Below are 20,174 nucleotides of genomic sequence, written 5' to 3'. Positions count from 1 at the left end.
TCGAGTTGTGAATGTAAGCATTATAGTAAACTTTTAATTTCCAAAGATTAAATATCTAAGTGAACTCTCCTAATCAGCCATAATTTACGAACATTATTTATTATTATCGGCAACTGGACTTATTACCCGAACTGGAAAAGTAAAATTCCAGCACGAAATTCATCTCAGAATAACTCGAGGAAATCGGTGAAACAAAAAATCCTAAAATGCACAAGATCGATGATTCGGAAACGGGAATCTCTTTTTCGAGTCGGACGCCTCTTCGGCGTTTCTCAGGTTCGGAATCCAGGACGGTGGCGGTCTTCGCCGAATAAAAGCCCGAGAATACTTGGCGGTAAGCGCGAGAGCTAGGCGATATCTTGCTCGGGCTGCGCGCGCGCTTAATTAAAACAAGGAACGAGACGCTCGGGGCCCCGCGGTATCATCGGCCACCGCATCGCATAACGGCGGGTGTTTCCATAATTTGGCCGAAAACCCAACCAGACACGGTGGTCAGCAACGGTCGGTCAGCAACGGGCGCCGTGAACCGCGGATCCCGACCACGGGTTATTAACTGACCAGGATGTACGAGACACCGGGGACCAAGTTGAATGGTGAACACACAAGCCACGCGGGGCAAACGCGGGGGTGCGCGCGAGCTTCCTGCCGAGCTATGTTGCCGAAAGGATTGATGGGGACCGGTCACCCGGTTATACCCCGGCGAAACACGCTTCGAGCTGCACGCGGGCCCGCAGACAATTGCGCCCGGTAACGTTTCGTCCTGAGCGGCAATTGAATTATCGGCGATGCATGCATCGGCGCGGGCGGCGCCTGCCGTGTCTGCGTGCAATTTGTTACACCGGACCGACGCGAATTCGTGAATTCGTAATCGGTCGACGTTTTTTCCCGCGAAATCTTGCCCGCGCCCGTTACCGCGCTTCTACCTACCGCTCTCCAAATGGACGGCAGGTTATTAATTGGAGTACATTCGTGAAGCAAACGCGAGTTGGGTTTTATAGCTTTTGTTAAAAGTCCTGACAATGTACAACTGCGATTTATAGGCGCACGAAAGTGTTCGGAAATTGTAACATCTCTCACATCTCTTGAAAAATCAGTGTACATTTTTATATTTTTACTCTTCACCCTAGAGCACATCTAATACACATAACTGACAGATTTATATCTAAAAAATATCATTGTCTGAAATAAGAACAAGTCAAACTTCGCGATAACTTCATTCTCGGCGAACCAGGATGTCTCAAATAATCATGCTTAAGTCGACAATGATCGACCCTTTCTCTAGCGAGGAGTGAAAAGAGGAGGAAAACATAGGGAAGAAAGAAAAAAAAAGAGAAGCCATAGATAGAGTTGAGAGAAACCGCCCTGAACGAAGTCAACCGAGGATCTATCGTTCTCCGGGGACTAACTGGATCGTGCAGGTCGGGAGATAAAGAGACTAGAAAAAAAAGAGAGAAAGACAGAGAGAGAAAAAACGGGAGCGAGAGTGGCGGAGGCGGTGGAGAAGGAGAAGACAAGCGGCGGAATTGAATCGAATTGGACCAGCTTGGCGCTCTGGCGTGTTCGCAGGCAGTTCGTCCAAGGATATTTGTTCCGCATACGTACGTAAGCGTAGCCTTCGGAGACCCAGGGTTGTCGGGGGGGGTTGTAATGGTAGCGAAGGACCGACCGGTGGAGGGCGGCGGCGGGGGGAGGGCGGGGGATGCCGCATAAAGCACCGTCGCCGGGGCACGTGGTGCATGCGGGACGTATTAAGTCCACGTGGAGAGAGTCACGCGCGTCTCCTGGGATCGCTGACAGGAGCCGAAGAGATGGGCGCGACCGTTCCCCGGAGAGGATGGGTGTGTATGTGTGCGTATATACACACACACACCCCGCGCTAATTGTTTAAAATCTGATCGCACGTAAGCGCGCGCTACTGGCGGCTAATTAGGCGATGGCCGCGCGGTCGCGGCTGGATATCAGGCGCGATTTAATGATCCCACGTGAGGAGGTATTAATTACGCTCGCGCGCGAGCACGCCGCGGTAATTATGGATAGGCGCGGTACGAAATTGCTGTCGCGGAATGAGCCCGCTCGTCAAGGTTCAGGTGCAGGTTAATTATTTGCGTTGCGCTGGCTATGCGTCGCGCTGATAAGGAATGATCGCTTGACGATAATGAATTAAGTAATTTGTCGCGCGTAATTGGTGACGAAGGTCGTTTGGAGCTAAATTTGTGTGCGAAAACAGTATAATTTGTGGCGATAGGTCACGGATCACTATATAAAATTATTCATTGCGATATAATTTACCACACAAGTAACACATCATTTTGACATCATATGGACCAAAAAAATGACGTAATATTGGGTCAATATAACATCAAAATGATGTCATTTTGATTGTGATGTGTTGGGCAATAGAATAAAATCTATTAGAATACAATCTTAACGTAACATAATTATTTCTATCACAATAAGTAAAGAATGTTTTGTTTATCATTTTTATCACTTAATAATATTCTTATAAATGTGTTTAATACATTTCTCAGTGTCAAACATCTTGAAGGAATATTAATACGTACAATATACGCGTATTACTGCGTAGTTCTGAAAGAAGACAAAGAGAATAATCGCGTAAAATCTGTTCGCGCATGTTCGTCGGCATGAATTAACCGATGAAATAATTTCCATTTATGCCGGTCCGAGAGTGATGCCAACTGCTGATTCTATGATAAACAGGATCCGATGACACCGACTCATTGATCACAGCGATGAGCATATGCGCTAGGATAGTGGTAGTAAAGATTTATGCGCGGACTTAACGACTCGCGACCGCAATTTCCATAGCTCATTTAATTATTGGTTTCAACCGTTACCGTAAAACCGTGATCTAATACGAAAACGCAATGTCAGATTGTTATGGCGACATTTTATAGAAAATAATTTTAAAAATACATATTACATTCCCCCTGTTCTTTTCCTTTAATCTCTTCTTCTCTTTCTCTTCTCTCTTTTTGTTAGAAAATAAGATATTTTCATATAATTTAAATTACGCAAAAAAATTTATATAATAAGATAGTTCTATAAAAATAATTATTATAAAAAGTATATCATTATAAATAAAGATATTATTTGTTACTCTAGTGATTATTTCTAAGTATATTTACTGATAAATTTGTCATCGATCGGAAATCAATCAAACAAAAATTTATCCAAGTGTTTGAACATTATATATAAGTAGCAAAACATTTATATTTACTGATAAATCTATCATTATCAGAGATCGATCAAACAAAGAAAATGTATCTTTAAACACTACAACAATGAGTAATATTACACCACTCATGCTTATTACAGATAAGTTCATTATCGATTGCCATCACGATATGTCATTGAATTACTGCATTGATTAATTCATATTTGACAAGTAAAGAACGTATGAGAAATTCAGCAGTGTTCGAACAATTATTAAAAACAAAAAAATAAATAACACAAATACGCAATAATATTTAACAAATTAAATAAATGTAATAATTTCTCCAATTTACAAGATACTTGTGTAATTTATAGTGATTGTAAATAATGATGTTTGCAGTGCAAGGTCCATCGTCCTTTCCGCGAACGATAATAGAATTAGCCGTGTAGAAATGCTGATAAAAATATCGGAGGTATAAAAAACGCGATCGCAGTTCCAGCAACGAGTGGAGCACATCCGCGAATTCCGGCGCACCCCGCAATATAGCCACCAACCTTTCACCTTTGATTTATCCTCTTATCATATGCGAGCTCAAGTTGGCGGACGAGAGCGCGCGCGCGCGGGAACGGTCGAGGCACCGACAATATCGCCACCCCCCTGCGGCGGGGGCGCGATGAAAATGGGATTGAAAACCACCAGACTAATCTCCTACCTCTCTCGCGTATACTCGTAACATCCACACACGTGCTCGCACCCCCCACACGTACACACATGCACACCACGTTCACGGAATCGTCCACCTGCACGATTAACCTCCCGCGCTTTTCCGCGCGTGTGCGAGTGCGCGCGCACACGCAACGCGCGTGTATTAAATGCCGGTGCACGTATCGCGCGGCCTGTGTGCGTGCTAGTCGCGCACAGAAACGGCTGCCATTTAAATAAATGTTTAATCTCGCTGGCGTCCCTTCGTCCTCCCCGTCGGAAACCCACCCGCCCGCAGTTTCCTCTTTTTCTTCCGTTTCGTTCCGCGAGTGGCTCGCCCAACGAAGCGGTAAAGGACGGAGAATTGCGAGGAGGAATATGTTCAACGAGTGCGGCTGAAGAGAAAAAGAGAGATCGGATCTGGAGAACGCGGGATTGCACCGCAAGGAGGAAGCGAAAGCCCTCCTTCGGAAGGAGGACAAAGAGAGTGAAAGGACGGTTAGGCGGGGGTAAAAGGACCCGCGGCGCCGGAGAGAGAGCCGGCAAAGTAAAAAACCAATCGAGTCTATGCGGCGTATAGTACTGCGCGGCGCCGCTGAATCCCCGGTTTCCCGCATCCCAACCCCGGTCCGTGGACCATTCGAGAGACCGAGCCCCGCAGCCATTTAACCTCTGCATTGCAAATGCCACCCCCTATCTGCCGCGGCCATCCGGCCCGGTGAGGGCGGCAGGGCGGCAGGGTAGGACGGGAAATAGGGCCGCCAACTCGAGCCGAGACTGTTATTTTAACGAAATATCTTTAAACGTCGGCACGAGGGGGGGCAAAAAGGGATGGGGGAGGGTGGACGAATGGCCTGGAGGAGAAGGATGAACCTCGCCAGTCAACTCGGAGGGAGCGCGGATGGGGCGCGGAGCGCGCGGGGATGGACGGCGAGACGGGGACGAGATGGTCTCGGGCGGCGGAGAGATGAAAGGATACCTAGTTACGGGACGAGAGCACACCGGTTTAAAGGATTACCGGCCTGCCCATTATTCAAATGTATGCTAAACGCGCGGGGCGGTGTGCGCGATAGCCTTATCAACCCTCTTGCGAGGCGCACCGCGCCGCGCGGATATTTCACGGCGGTTCGCCGCAATAGCGCTTTCCCGCGTCCCGGAGCCCGAACTATGCTTTACCCCCGACAACGCTTTTACGGCAACTTCCGTGCTAATGACCAAGTGCAGGAAATTCATCCCGACCGGCAACTCTGCGCTTGACCTGGTCAAAAATAATGCCGCATTTCGTAGTGATGTTCGAGTCCTCATAGGTACTTCATCAACAACATAATTTGTCCACAATAATTCAGACTTTTCCTAGAGAAAATGAGCTTTCGTTCGGCAAATTATTCTGTCTCTCTGAAATCTTCTTTAACACTTCGCAGATCACGTGTAATTCTGCTACTTTCGTCGATAACCTGGGTCTTTTAGGGCCAGTTAAGATTTTCAAGCTGTAATGGCCATAAAAAATCTGAAAAAATTCAAGTATACTTTCAAAGGCTTTAAGAATTTATTCATACAGTTATATATGCGCCTGATTCTTGTTGGTTTTTTTTTATGAGTTCGTAAAATCTCCGTAAAATTCGAAATTAAAATATCGAGTGGGTCTTGAAAGCCCCACGAGCTCTGCGAAGTGTTAAAACTTTCTCAAAATCTATTTTCTTTAAATTATATATTATCGTACTAGCAACAATTGATACTCTTCAGTTACGAATATCAATGTCGAAGAACTTTTTACATGGTCGCTGTTAAAAGTAATGAATATTTAATTTCAGACTATCACCTAACCTAACCTAACCTAACCACCGTTGCGCATTGTAGCAATTGTAAGTTTTACCTCGTAAAGGAAGTACCACATTACCATAGATAGTTCGCAGACTTGTGCTTCTAATCGGGATAGACATCAGCCGGGTTTTTCGAGATATTCTCAGCATATATCCTTAGGCAGGGAAATTGTCGTTAAATTTCCAACCGGCGATTCCGCAGCGTGGATGCCGGTCACCCGCAGATGCGTTGGCCGCGCCGAGGGAAGCCCTCGCAAGATTTGCGCGAAGCGTGAATGGAAGAGGGCGTGGGAAACGGCGAAGTGGCCGCGTACGCGGATAGTGTGCTGACTTGCGACCGGTCCGGTAATTGCCGTAATTGTGCCGAGTGATTCACACATCAGGATCGGCGCGGTGCGGCGCGGCGCGGCGCTCCCGCTACTCCTCCAGCTCTCCACCTCCGCGTCTCTCTTTCGCGCAAACACGCGTACACGCATACGTTCTCGCAGCAATAGCGGGAGGGTATTCGCGCGCAAGCGGCGCGGCGCGGCGGCGAGCGAGAGCGCGAGCGCATCTGCGCGGGATTTCGGAAACAATTGCCGACAATTCTCGCCACTTGACTCGCGGCCAGCGATTGACGTGAGAATCCGCTTAGACGGCTGTATAAACTCCGCCGCGGAGCGTATGAGGTCATCTTCATTAAATCGTTCTCCGCTTAATGACTGATCTAATTTTTTCCCTCGTCTCTCTTTCTCTCATCGCCGCCCCGACGGCGGCCGTTTCGCGCCGCACCACCGCCCCGCGTATCAGCGTAATGTGCCGCTTTACCTCGTGCTTTTTCCGCTTCTGAGGGCGGGAACGCCGTTCGTGGAAAGTTCGTGGTCGCTTTCTTCTCACGTGACGCTTACACCAGGAAAGCCAGCTTCGCGGAACGCGCACAAATGAGAGGAGATTGACGCAGCGAACGTGCGAGTGTCTTCAGCTTGGATTCGCGAGCGATTGGTATCAGCGAAATTATCTCTTCCGGTAATATGTGAAATATCTCGAGCGTTCTCCAGGTGAAGCATATTTCTAGGATAAGATTACAAATCTTAATTATCTCTGATAAAATCGAATCTATATATAAGTATTTGTTTTCTTTTCTCCTTTTCAAAAAATATATATTTTGAAACATGATAGAAGTAATATAGAATATATATTAATTTAATTTGCATACGTTTTCTTCATTTTTTGTTAGCCTCGTATAAAATTATTTTTCTTGAAATTTCATAATAACACGTTATTCATTATTATATTACATACTCGATATTATATAATCTTACATAGGTATATACATAAAAATCTATGCGCATGAAAAAATAAGATTGAAGCACTGAAGTGTGTGTTGTAAATCCTTCGTGTGCACACGCAGCCCTCATTCGAGTCGGCGGCGCTTTGTACCGCTGGAATAGCATCCCGCGAAGCCACTTTGTCTCCGCATCCGTTTCCGTGCCTTCCACAAACTGAGGAGGCACGCTAAGCTGCAAGCAGCCATTTACATTTGCAAAACATGACCTGCTTTCTCGTAAACCTTGATATGAGCTAATTCAATCCCATCATCATCAACTAACGATTACATAGCATTTCAAAACTGCCAATTATAATTTAAAAGAATAGGAATAGTTATACTAATCTATTAATCGAACATTATTGCATTGCATTACGTGTAAAAATTATAAAATCTTGGGTCTTAGAGCAATCCTTGATTTATATACTTTATGTCCATTTCTACGAATATAGATTAACTTTAATCTCCGGTTCAACTTACTTTTTATTTCCTTCTAGTTCCAAGAAATAGAACAAGATAAAAAGTAAGTTAAACCGAGATCAAAGTTAATCCGCATTGACAGAAATAAACATTATTCATATAATATTAAACATTCTATTATTATCATTTCCTTGCAAATTTATCCTATTGAATTTATCGCGTTATTTGATAAGTGTCTATATGTGTATTTTGAATGTACTCGGTACATCTGCAAATCATTATTCTGAAACAGAAGCCAGAAGGCCAAGCCGTTGGATATAATTTAATTCGGTCCGCTTTCGAAAACTCGAATCTCATTAGAATCGTATTCTTGTGCAGGACCAGCAGGACGGTGTACCGTACCGCGTCCGTATCCGTAGAAGAAATCAATTCAGGTCCCTCGGTCCCGCAGGAGATGACATTTGACACCTCGCTGGCATATTTGCCACCCCGCCAGTGATTGGCTGATTATGATCTCGCTAATCCCGGAGCCCGGGGGTGGGCTTGGACCACCCCGACGTGATTGTCGAGCTCAAAGGCAAATACGTATCGCGCACCCTTCGGTGCTAACCGTGCTTCGCGATAGCGCGACCCCAATTTCCGTGCGAGCGTACGTGCGTGCGTGCATACGTGCGTGCGTGTCGCGTGTGTGGCGATTACACGCGATTCCGCTGGGCATACGTTCGCCCAATGAAAATCGCTGCTTACTCTCGTTTATGATATTTCATCCGCGTGCTACTCCTGATTCCAAGTCAATGTGTGTCATTTCTTTATGGGATACTCCAGAGAGATATCAGCACTCTTTTCTCTCTAATCTTTATGATTGTCTCGGAGTAACAAATTGCGGTAATTGGAGTAATAAATTAAGAACACGAGTGCTTTTTTTAACATAAAACCTAATTTAAACTAAATAAGTTTTCGTTAAAAAATTAAGTACTTCTTAAAGTGATAGTACGAGCGAATATTATAAATATATTGAAGTTCTTGAGCAATTTACATTACGTTTTGCATTTTCCCTTACGCCAATTTTAATCTAAAAGTTAATTGACGCTGTATTTATTGTAGAAACTTCTACGGGATATATCTCTCGATAAAGATCGTATCTCCGACTTTCGCGAAATTCGAATTCAAATTATTCTATAAATAAGATCCTAGAGTAGTTCAACTTCAAACGGCGAAGAAAACGATTCCAGGATTTCACCCTCCAATTGACCTCCAAAGCGTTAACGAGAAACGCGAAGGTAACGGTTCTCCAAATAAAGGACATCTCGCAAGTTTTCCCTCCCTTCGCGCGCGACGCGCGAAAGTTCCCTCGTCGAAAATTTCAATTACTCGCTGCTACTCGGTGTGATGTAATGGAAATCAACCGGAGTGTAATTCCGCGCGAGAATCGCGCGATTACTTCCGCCTCGGGGGTTTGCGACTTCACGAGCAAGGTAAGCCGCGAATCGAAAAGTGCGCGGCAAAGACGTCGCTCTTGCACGCGGGGGCTACAATCAAAATGCTAATCGTCTCAAGAACAAGAGGTGTAAGTCCATAGAAATTGGATGTAAGGGACTTAATATCGCTTGGCGGCGCGGATCGCTAAAGAGTATTACGGGGGATTACCGGGGTAAAGTGACACCCTTGGCCCGAGGGCTGCGGTGGCGCGCCGCGCGCGTAGTCTTAACAAAACACCGGGGGTTGGAGGGGCCTTCTGTAAATATTGTTACTGCCACCCCGCCGGCAATTTCGCCAGCCATATGTCAAGCCACCGATGTCCTTTTTAGCGTATTCGCGCACGCACGTTAGTCGCTCTCGAATTGATCGTGGTGAGGAATATATGCGCGGCGCATGGAAAGATCCAGCTCAAAGGACAATCTAAAAAGAAACGAAAGGATGAGGTCTGGTCGAGGGTATTTACTCTGAAAATATCAGCATCGAGATTTTGTTTGATGTATTGTCAAAAATTTGTATCCTCGATAAATTTAACATTTTCATTTAATAAATATCGACTTTTACGAAATTCGAATTCACACACAAATTATTCTATAAATAAGATCCTATAGATTTACTTTATTTAATAAGTATCGACTTTCATACCATGTAGATTTTCTTAGAAATTAATAATAAATGCTTTAAAAATTCTACAGTATTTCCTGAATGCATTCATATTACAGAATATAATATTACTAATATTTTTTAGCATAAAGATTTATTGGTTAATATACATATCTCCTCTTTATATAATAATAAAAAATAAAACAGTATTGTCTATGTCATTTTATATATCTATATATCATAGAAAATACTGCCGTTTTAAAGAAATCAGGCATGGCCGGCAGGTATGTTCGATGTTCGTTATGGTAATGCATAAAGCGGAGTATAAAGCAATAAGTACGGGGTCAGCGAGGGTGAATCGTAAATTAGAAAGCAGAGAGCGGGATGGAAGCGCGGAGGAGAGGGGACCGCCGGGCTCTCGAATTAGCATCGCTTTCAAGTCGCTTTCTAATCTCGGTAACTGGACAAATTGGCACTGAATGATCAGTAACGAACGGACGGAAGGCTCAAGTGGGTTTGCGGCTGTAGGCTGTAGGCGAAGGACGCCTCGGGAGAAATGGGGGGACGCCGGGCGTCGCGTCGCGTCGCGTCGCGTTGCGTTGCGTCTCGCGCCGTCTCGTATACCGCTATTCTGCGGTATATCGCGACCGACACGTGGCACGGATTACATATACGTGCATGTTACACGGCCAATTTCGGACGTTCGGTTAATGTGCACGCTCGAAGGGGCCTCTAATTGACGAATTTAATCCTTCAGGCAGCGATTTATAAACGCATTTCTAACTACAAATCGTACAGAACCAAATATGGTTCAGAGGAAAACTAAAACTGTTTTATTCTTTATAATTATAAAGTATTAAAAACTGTGCAGCAGCTTTGGATAAAACTGCACCGAAAAGCGGATGCAGTTACCACAAACTAAAGAGAAATTTCAAAAGCATCTGAGATCTGCAAAAACAGCATTAACGATCTCACTGACGTTAAATTGTTTTTCAAACTACTTTGCACTTCGTCCGCGTCAAGTTTCCTTCGATGAGAGATCTTCAATAAAAATAAAATTCTGTTTTCGCGAAATGGGACACGAACGGATTGTCAACGACTAGAATCGGGAATAATCGACAGCTGCAACGGATTTCACGTTGCCAACTCGGGTTAGGAGGAAGCGGCAAGGGGGGGGGGATTTTCTCCTCGGCCGTGGCAAAACGCGCATGGCCACCGTAAACATAAATTCCCCGTATACCACGTATTCCGGTAGCCACGATTTATTACCCGTGAATCGAGCCGGAGGGGGCGGTTTACAATGGGCCGGCAAATTGCGGCCCGTTTATACGATGGAGACGTTATAGCGAGTTCGGCGATGCGGACGAACAAGTGTGAAATCAGGTGCATCCATAATGCAAAGGGGTGGGCGCGCGAGGCCTCGCTCCCCGGTGTGCTCGCGCTCCTGCTCCGTTGTAGTTGTAACCACCCCTCTCTCGCGCGTCCGCATCCCCCCAGTGCGCGCTGCAAATCAATTAGACACGCGGCGGAACGTTACGTTTATTGCCGATGTATCGAAAAACAGAACGCCCTGTCGCCGACCCCTCCGGAAACATCGCGGATTTCGCAGCAACGCGCGCGCACAGATGGGTGGGTGGCGTGATGAAACGCGAAATCCACTCGTGGTCGATTTTTCGGAGTGTTTACGGATTAATCGACTAACGGCTCCCGTCAACTGTCGTACGGAATGGTACGGCTTTTACTCGCGAAACAAAATGGTATAGCCAACTCTTATGTGAATTAATTTCACGAGAGAAAATTAATCTACATGGAGATGATCTAATTAAATTAATTAATTAGAAAAAAACTGGAATTTTACACAGAGGAGTTAAAAATATAAATGTATAATAAAAGTAACGGATTTTTAAATTAATATACATGCAATTATGTTAAAAGTACATGTAAATATTAATAATTTTCAATACATAGCAACATTATGGATTTAAAATGTCGCAATATTTATTTTTTACTTTTCTAACAAATATAACTAATATTTTAATGTAGCTCTCGATAATTTATATATTATTACATAAATATTTTTAATCCATAATATATCTATGTATATGCTTTTACACTGCAGCGTAATCATAACTATTGCTCCGCACTTGAAATAGCTCCACAAATAGTGAGTAACAAATCACCTTTAGGAAGATCCCATTGTTCTGAGTAATTATACTTTTCACGCCTTAACTGCAGTCGATGTTCAATGCTCAATTGTAGGCGTGGTGCTGAACAAAGTGCAAAGTGCTGCAGATCGTTGGGGATGGCCTTAACTCGGTAAGAATTAAAGCGAACGGCTCGAGGGGGTAGCTAAGGGTCGCCTCCAGCGATTATACTAATAGTCGGGGCGTAGATAAGCTTACGGGGGGTGCGGAGAACAGTTAAGGCTACTAATTGTTTTCCGCCAAGGAAACTTCGTTCAGACGATTCTCGTCTGCGTTAACCCATCTATATTCTAACGAAAAATACGTTAAGCCCGATAATTATGAGATACTAACTATATCTCCGTATATTCGCGAGCGGCCATAATCCGTAAACAAAAGAAACACATGTCGAAGCGATTAACATGTTTCGGAATTAATCATCTTCGAGAAATATAAAGCCTTTACTGACAACAGAGTACCTATATACTCAATCAATTATTTCGTCTGATTAATTCTTATATTCTCGATATAAACATTTCATTATTAAATCTTTCTTAAATATTCTCCTTAAATCTGCGTAAAGTTCTCGCAGCAATATTCTACGTTTCTATGCAGCGAAAATATTCTAGATATTTGACGTCTAGACAGAACGGCAACAAAAAGCGCTATGTAGCTCGATAACCGAGCCAGGTACGATGGTGTACCATCGATGCGGAAGAAAAGCCCGGAGCGTAAGAGCGAACAATGGCCTCCTCCCTGGCAGGTTGATCCAGCTTGAGTAATGTTGAAATCTGGGGCGTTCCTGGGAAAGACCACCTGACCTCTTCGTTCCTCCATCACTGCCGCTGGACCCTCGTGGACGAGTCACGCCTGGGTATATAACACAGATCGAACGTGTCACTAATGACGTTGTTGTGATAACTATTAAGTTGATATATATATAGTTATTATTCCAAAATCACTTACAATAATGTTATCTATATACCGTTACATATGCAGTGTTTTAGGGAAATTAAACATGTACAGAAAGCTGTTATCTTTCTTATATACACAAAGATAATATAAAAATATCAATTTTCTTTATGTTCGAGAAGCCAACATTCTTTCTTAGCAAATTAAATCATTTATAAGAATTTTAAGGATTTTATCAGTAATCAAATCCTTGTGGAAGTTATTGCTAAAGAGAAAAGTCCATTACGAATTGCGCAAAAAGTAGCTCACTACTGACCTGGTGTGCTATTTTCCATTAAAAAAAGTCTTCCTCTCTCATAATTCGACGTATCATACTTTAGTAAGAAATCCACCGGTGTCAAAATGGCTTATATGATTACAACGACATCGATCCTGAGAAATTGCAGGCGTTACATCGCCTCGAACTACTTGAATATCATCCCGCTCGGTGCATCCTTCGTCCCACCAGAAGTGAAATTAAAACCGATAGCCACATTTGCGCGAGTGAGGTGTCGCATTGCGCTATTCTGACAAGGGGAACGAAAAAAGGAATACGGCCAAAACGGGAAAACTATAGAATCCACGGTTTTCTCCTTGCCCTCTCCTTCCTCCCCCCCCCCCCCCACCGCGTTCTCGTTCGGGAGTCGGGAATATCGGAATTTCGCACGGCGATCGTGCGAATGTGTCCCGGGCCGCCCCAAGAAGAAGTCGTTCTGGGATGGACACGCGGCCGGGTAATGGAAGATGTGATAATTTAGTATGCACGGTCGGAGTTTATTTGAATTTTATTGGCGAACTCCGCTGTCACGCGGACGTGGGAGAGTGGTGGCGGCGATGCCGCAGGGGGGTTCCTTTTTCGTTTTATCGGATCGGGGACGAGACGACGCTCCTCCCGTTTTCCCGAGGGGACACTTCCGTCCGACCAATATCGCTCCTCTTCCTCCGTCGCTCGGGCCTTCTCGCTCCCCGTTTCTACTCCCCCCTCTCCCCCCCCCGCCTCCACCCTCTTACCTCTTTATCCCTCTCCCTCCCTCCCTCCCTCTCTGTCTCTCTCTACATCTTTTACTCTCTCTCCTGGGGCGCTTCCAATATCTTTCTAAGTTCTCGGAGCCGGCCATGAATAAACTATTCCCCGACTTTGAATATCTGAGCGTTTTGCGCGGGAATGGGACCGCCATCGAGGGACCGACCACAGAAAGGACGGGAATGGGTGATATCGATTGATCGACATCGCTCGTGGGAGGAGGAAACGTCGTAGTTGAAAGTGCGATCCTTCAATTTTTGGAAAACGGTTATTTTTAAGAGAGAACGAAAAAGGAAGAGAATGCAGTTTGCTTCAAGCGAATGTCTTAAATTTTCCGACAATTGGACGAGATTGATAACTTCAACGGCTCGCTGGTTGTGCATTAATGCATTATGCAACACGTGAGAGATTCTTCTGGCCAGTATTATTTCAACATTACTTCACATCACATAATCTGTATCAACATCAACACATTTCTTCATTTTCTTCAATCGATAGGAATAAGAAATATTAAAATATCACATATTTGATCTATTTTTGGATAGGAGTATCTTCATGTTATTATTAATTTAAAGATGTTTCAATCATCCTTGTTATGTTAGTTATGTATAAAACTTGTTATATATAAAACTTACATCGGCTGATACAATCTAATCTCTGAAGATTTTGTGGACAAAAGCTTCGGAAAAGCGTTGGGTTCGTCGACACATTAACAAAGTGTATTCTTTATGGTTCGCATCGACCGTCAACGGCGAACGGGGCCGTTAATACCCGACGGAATTCTTTATTCCTGATCTCGATAGCGGGGCGATTAATTCGTGCCGTCGAGGATGATGAAATCAAGCAGTCAGCATAATGAGTAGCGTTGTCTGCCGCGCAATTCATCGGATGTCGCGGGAGTAAGGGAGACGCGGGGGTGGAGAAGGACGGTGGGGTTATTAATATTCAGAACGAGAAGCGGGAGTCGAGAGCAGTGCCGAGTGACAAATACCTAGAGCCCCGTCCCAACCCCGGCCACGGCTCAACTCTGTAATTAACGCTAATCTCCAGGCCGTTTCCGCGACACCGTACCACCCACTTCGTCTTCTCTCTCCTGTCTCTCTGTACTTACGGGGTGCAGAGGGTGGCTTTAAGCGGGAGCTCGCCAGTCGATTCTCAGAGAGACGGGAGAGGAGTGCCTCGATGTTTTCCTGCTAAAATATAAGCTTCGGCGCAATTTTATGTTTTCCTTCATTTGCGTTTTATCGCGCGCTACGTCTCATTGAAAATTCAATGACGAATTGGAATGAAGTAATAAACTATTGCGACACCGGTTACCGACAAACCGCTAGAAAATGCATACAGAGTAAGAAGGGGATATTTGAATCAGTTAAAGAAAAAAAATTGGATAAATTGGATAAAAACTTTTCAAGATAAGGAGGAGTTTTTCAGTTTTCAATGTAGAGAGGGACTGTTTGGCTTTTTGGCTTGAAAATTTTTTATCGGACTTTTTCTTAAACTGAGACTCAAATAGTCCGGCTTTTTATCTTACTGCATGTAGATCTCACAGTGTATAAAACCTCTGGAAAAGTCAGGAAAACTACTCCATTGTTTGCGCATTCCGCTTTCCAGTAAAGCGAAAAAAAGAATGCCGCATGGGCGCGGCATCTCTCGTCGCAGTTCTTGAATATTTTTGTGAACATTACTACACCCCGCCGTTCATTCGTCATGGGCGGTACGCATTTAAATTTACAAAACTGTATACTCTGTATTACTAACTGCATATGTGAATGCGCATAAATTTCTTTCGCGGAGCTCATAGAACTTTAGGTGAAATTCTTTAACGTACGCGTGAACTTTAAGTTGTAAATTATAACGATAAAAAAAAAGAAAAGTTCATCAATGTTTTTTTATATTTATTTACGATAGTTAGAGAAAAAAAATTCAAGAAACCGGAAGAGCATATAGAAAATATAGAAATATATAATTAACGTTTCTTATTATACAATCAAGAATTTTATAATTATAATTTATATAAGTAGATATTTCAAACATCGAAAGAAAAGTTCGTCGGTAGACGCTTATCATAAAATTTATTTTACTCCGCAGATACAAAAAGCATTTTCTCAAAGCCGTGCATCACGCACGACGAGCAAAACTCGGTTGAAACGCGGAAGCACTTGATTAAAGATACACACATTCAAGATCCTGCCAACGAGCTAGCGCACCTCTTATCACGAAAGATTACTCTGGACAGTGTACAACAATTTAGGAGGGAACGAGGGTTGGAAAACGAACGTGCCCAGGTACTTCTGGCCGTCGCGAGCTGCTCTAATCGAGTCCCCCCGATGTCCCGAAACCGCCGGTGTTTCTTCCGTCGAGCAACGACGGGAGCGAGAAAGAGACGCAGCCACGGGGGTGGGATAGCGAGCGAAGAGAAAAGGCGGCCAATCCAATTCCGCGCTCCAAGCCCGACCGTCGTGATGGCGGAGGGTGGCGAAAAAACGCAGCCACGGCCGGGGCCGGGGCCGGAGCCGGGCGCAAGGCAAGCGAGGTAGGTCTCCAGGCTTTTTTGCGTTTAATCAAGGATATTCGCGGTCGGCTGGCTCGCTATTTCAGTTCGCCGAGCGTTAACCGAGGCGCGCAACCACCACCGAGTATCATACCGCAGAAAGTGGATGAAGGAATCTCTCGTCCTTTGACCTCCCACGGACCGCTCCTGCCGCGCAATCATTCGTAACGGTCCTCATTGTAAATTACCGCCGTATCCATGCCGTTGTTTTTGCTTCCTGTGCCTTATCGCGTCCATATTCTTCAGTTTCTTACGATAATTAACTAAACTAATATTCGGTGTACTATAGACATATATGAACAGTTTCGAGAGAGAACAAAAGGTGGAATAAAATTATAAAAGATGGCATTATATCATTACGAAAGGAGATCTCAGGATTATACATTTTTATTACCAAAATATTATTTCATAATAAAAATAATTTATGAAACATCGTGACGTTTAACTTCTACGTCTTATAACTAGCACTTCTCGAATGGGATATGGATCATCAATATGACGAGTATTATGTCTCGATATAATGAATCGGAATCGGATTAATCCTGATCAACTAGATAAAGACCTCGTGCTGTGAGGCCAAGGAATCATTTGATTCGTAGAATCTAATAAAATCGATTAGAGACGCGACACCCCTTTCACTGCCGTCATGATAGTCTAGACGTGATGTAGCGGGAGACGACAGCTCTAATTTCGTCCTTAAGCATCGAGTATCTCCGCTGTCACTCCTGTAAATTACTTCATCTCGATGACGCGTTGATCGTCGAAGACACCCTCTGAATTTCGAAGGGGTCACTCGATGGGGGTCACTGACATTCTTTCTACAAGAAAAGTACGGACTTCCATGAATCCGCGGTGACTACGCAATAGTCACCAATATTTGAAGATATGTGCATATGTGTGCGTTACAAAATTAGAAAATAATTATATCTTCTGGATGACAGAACTTGTAGATAAAAAAAATCATCAAAAATTATAAAACAGATAAAATTTTACTTCTAGATTTAATCAATACATATTTAGACGTATTCAATATACTAAATATAATTTAAAACATATCAGATATACGTATTAAAATTAAAGATTACTGCTTATAAGACGAGCTCTCTCTATTAAGTGCCGCTCTATTATACAACCGGAAACACAAGTGGCGATAATACCCGGATTCCAGGAATATATCAATGCACGGATAATGGTGCGCGCGTACACCAAAAGGGTTGCTCCTTGTGGGGTTAAAGCCCGTGATAATCATGGATGACGCTGGTCGAAACAATGCGCGCTCGGCATCCGTCGTTCCGGTACAGGGCGTGAGTTTCGTCTACGGATTGGGACTGGGAGAAAAGCGGGAGCGACGTCAGAGTCGGTGATGTATGGCTGGAGGCGAGCTCGGGAAATACCACGTGCCCCGCCACCTAGTACACAGCAGCCCGTAAGGATTAGGGTGGCGACCTACTATATTCTCCAACGCACCGTTTCATGATGCAATTGGATTCCTTCGGCCATCATCACCCTCTCTTTCGCTCACCCTTCAATCCATCGTCACCGACTTTAACCACGGGATCATTACTCTCATTTATGGAATTTTTCTATTGAGTACTTCTTGCAAAAAGAACATAACTAATTTGGAGCTTTCGATACAATACGCAATGTTTATGATTAATAATCCAAACAAAGGCTAATACATAAACAATCATTGATGATAATTTAATAATAAAAATCTGGAACCTAATTTTAATTTATAATGAAAAGGATATATTTAACGCGATAATATGTAATAATTAATAAAATAATAAAATTTGTATAAAATAACATGTTTTATTATAGCTTATGGACACTTGAAAGAAATGTATATCTCTCAAGCAATGTCTTCAAAAAGGAGATAAGCTTTCAGCTAACAGGAATACTCAATACAGTATCATTTATCGGTAACACTGACTACTTTCTTATCCACTTCATTTGAGAACGTCCGATCTCTTCATTTCACCATTTCACCGTAGCGCTGTAAAGAAATGCATCAAAATCAGTCCGAGTTAGAGGTTAGAGGTCAGCTTTGTGCAGCATCGAAAAACATGATAAATTCTGTGATACGTATCTATCTATTGTTATTTTATTTATTATTATACAATGAAGCAAAATCATATCACGCTGTCGTTGTTATTCACGGGGTTCTCACTGGAAGTGAAAGTATGGAACTCATTAGCAACAGAATTCAGGAGGTAGGCAGGATGGCATTGATTGCAGCGGAACAAAGGGACTTACAGACATCCCAACGTCATTGTTTCATTGCACAAATGTAGTGGATTGATTTTTACATTTTTTAAAACTTTATTTTGACATTTTCTCGCATTAATTATTTTGCCCCTCTATTGATAATGTAATATGTTCTGTAGTATTATCATTTGTAAATAAAGAGATTTTATTGTAGCATGACCATTTTCATTGTTCAAATATGTTTTATGCAATTTTGTGCGTCATGTTGTCAAGGCAAACATAATAACACAATTATTTTAACGTTAAAGGCTAATAGCTTCTATAAAAAAAATGTGTCACTCATGATATGTATGTATGTGTGTATGTGTGCGAATTAGTTAACATTTGATTTTTCTATTAATATATACATGTATGTTCACAGATGCATCCTGGAACTCCAGTCTACAACACTGTTAGATTTGCAGGCTGGAGTAGCCTGGAACCAATGTGGGAACAGGTAGAGGAAATAGGCATGGATGTACTCTCCATAGGTGCTGCATTTCCTGAAGGAATTAATTTAATTGGTTATAGTCAGGGTGGTTTATTAGCTAGAGCCATATTGCAAAGATTTCCCATGCATAATGTCAGAAACTTTATTTCTCTGAGCTCGCCGCAAGCGGGGCAATATGGAAGTACGTAAAACTATGATATCCAAATAGAGGAGGCAACGATTTCACTCTAATCGTAAAATCCTGGTTTCAGCACGTTTCCTGCATTTAATTTTCCCAGATTTAGTTTGTGAAACTGCTTATGAACTCTTTTATTCACGACTTGGACAACACACCAGTATTGGAAATTACTGGAATGATCCTCATCACCAAGTTACTATCCTAACTTTAACCAATAGGCCTGTTAGAATAAAACAAATTATATGATGATATAAAATATTTTCTTTCATTCTAACTTATTGCACTAGTTAAGAAGTGCAACGAAAACAAACAGGCCTAATTTTACATAGTCTACATTCTGATATACATTAAATTTCCTTTTTTTTTTTCAGGAATTGTATTATAAATACAGCAAGTTTCTGCCATATGTGAACAATGAAGTCGACGTTTTCAACAATTCCGACTATAAAACAGGTTTAACCAAGCTGAAACGTATGATACTCATTGGAGGACCAGACGATGGCGTTATCACTCCATGGCAAAGCAGTCACTTTGGATATTACGACAATAACAACACTGTGATAGACATGCGTGAAAGATCTATTTATAAAGATGATGTGATTGGTTTGAAAACGTTAGATAAACGGGGCAAGCTAAAGACCATCACAGTGCCCGGAATTCCTCATACCGAATGGCATAAAAATATCTCTATAGTAGATCAATTTCTGTTACCATATTTAGATTAAACTTAATGAAATATAAGTAAAATAAAATCGAAACTTGCCAAATATAATAGAGAATCTAAGAAATATATTATTTGAGTTGACAAATTTTTTTCTATGTGATATTGCATGACTAATTTTATACGTAGACGAAACTTTACTCATGTGGGCGAGTTACTTTCCATGTATAAATGTATAACAATCTAAATAATTATAATTTTATCTTTTTTACATTTTACGCCTCGCATTTTATATTAAAGGAGATTGTAAATTTATGAGACACATCTGCGTGATGTATCTGCATGCAAGCGCATGTATAGCAGTAAGATTTTATATATATATATATATAATATATAATTTAAGTGAACATGTATATATAATTACGT

At 42.7% G+C, this 20,174-nt stretch overlaps 1 protein-coding gene across 1 annotated transcript; it reads left to right on the top strand.

Annotated features, from left to right (window-relative positions):
- The first annotated feature begins 18,167 nt into the window (after positions 1–18,167).
- Ppt2 (palmitoyl-protein thioesterase 2) lies at positions 18,168–19,879 on the top strand. Its single transcript, XM_071719959.1, has 4 exons — positions 18,168–18,424; positions 18,841–19,090; positions 19,161–19,279; positions 19,459–19,879. Exons 1-4 carry the CDS (start codon positions 18,218–18,220, stop codon positions 19,810–19,812), a joined length of 930 nt encoding a protein of 309 aa, XP_071576060.1. The 5' UTR covers positions 18,168–18,217; the 3' UTR covers positions 19,813–19,879.
- The last annotated feature ends 295 nt before the right edge of the window (positions 19,880–20,174 follow it).

The sequence above is a fragment of the Temnothorax nylanderi genome, unplaced genomic scaffold (genome assembly GCF_030848795.1).
Source record: "Temnothorax nylanderi isolate EJ_2023f unplaced genomic scaffold, tnyl_v1.0 TNYL_tig0317_pilon, whole genome shotgun sequence".
Taxonomy (NCBI): Eukaryota; Metazoa; Arthropoda; class Insecta; order Hymenoptera; family Formicidae; genus Temnothorax; species Temnothorax nylanderi.
Note: the sequence above shows the minus strand (reverse complement) of the source record. Positions and strands in the feature narration are given on the sequence as shown.

Bases quoted from the DNA above. Each gene is read 5' to 3' on its own strand.
- Ppt2 (XM_071719959.1), top strand. From the start codon at position 18,218: ATGCATCAAAATCAGTCCGAGTTAGAGGTTAGAGGTCAGCTTTGTGCA. The intron at 19,091-19,160 runs GTACGTAAAACT...TCCTGGTTTCAG, and splicing joins GCAAGCGGGGCAATATGGAA to CACGTTTCCTGCATTTAATT. The intron at 19,280-19,458 runs GTTACTATCCTA...TTTTTTTTTCAG, and splicing joins GGAATGATCCTCATCACCAA to GAATTGTATTATAAATACAG.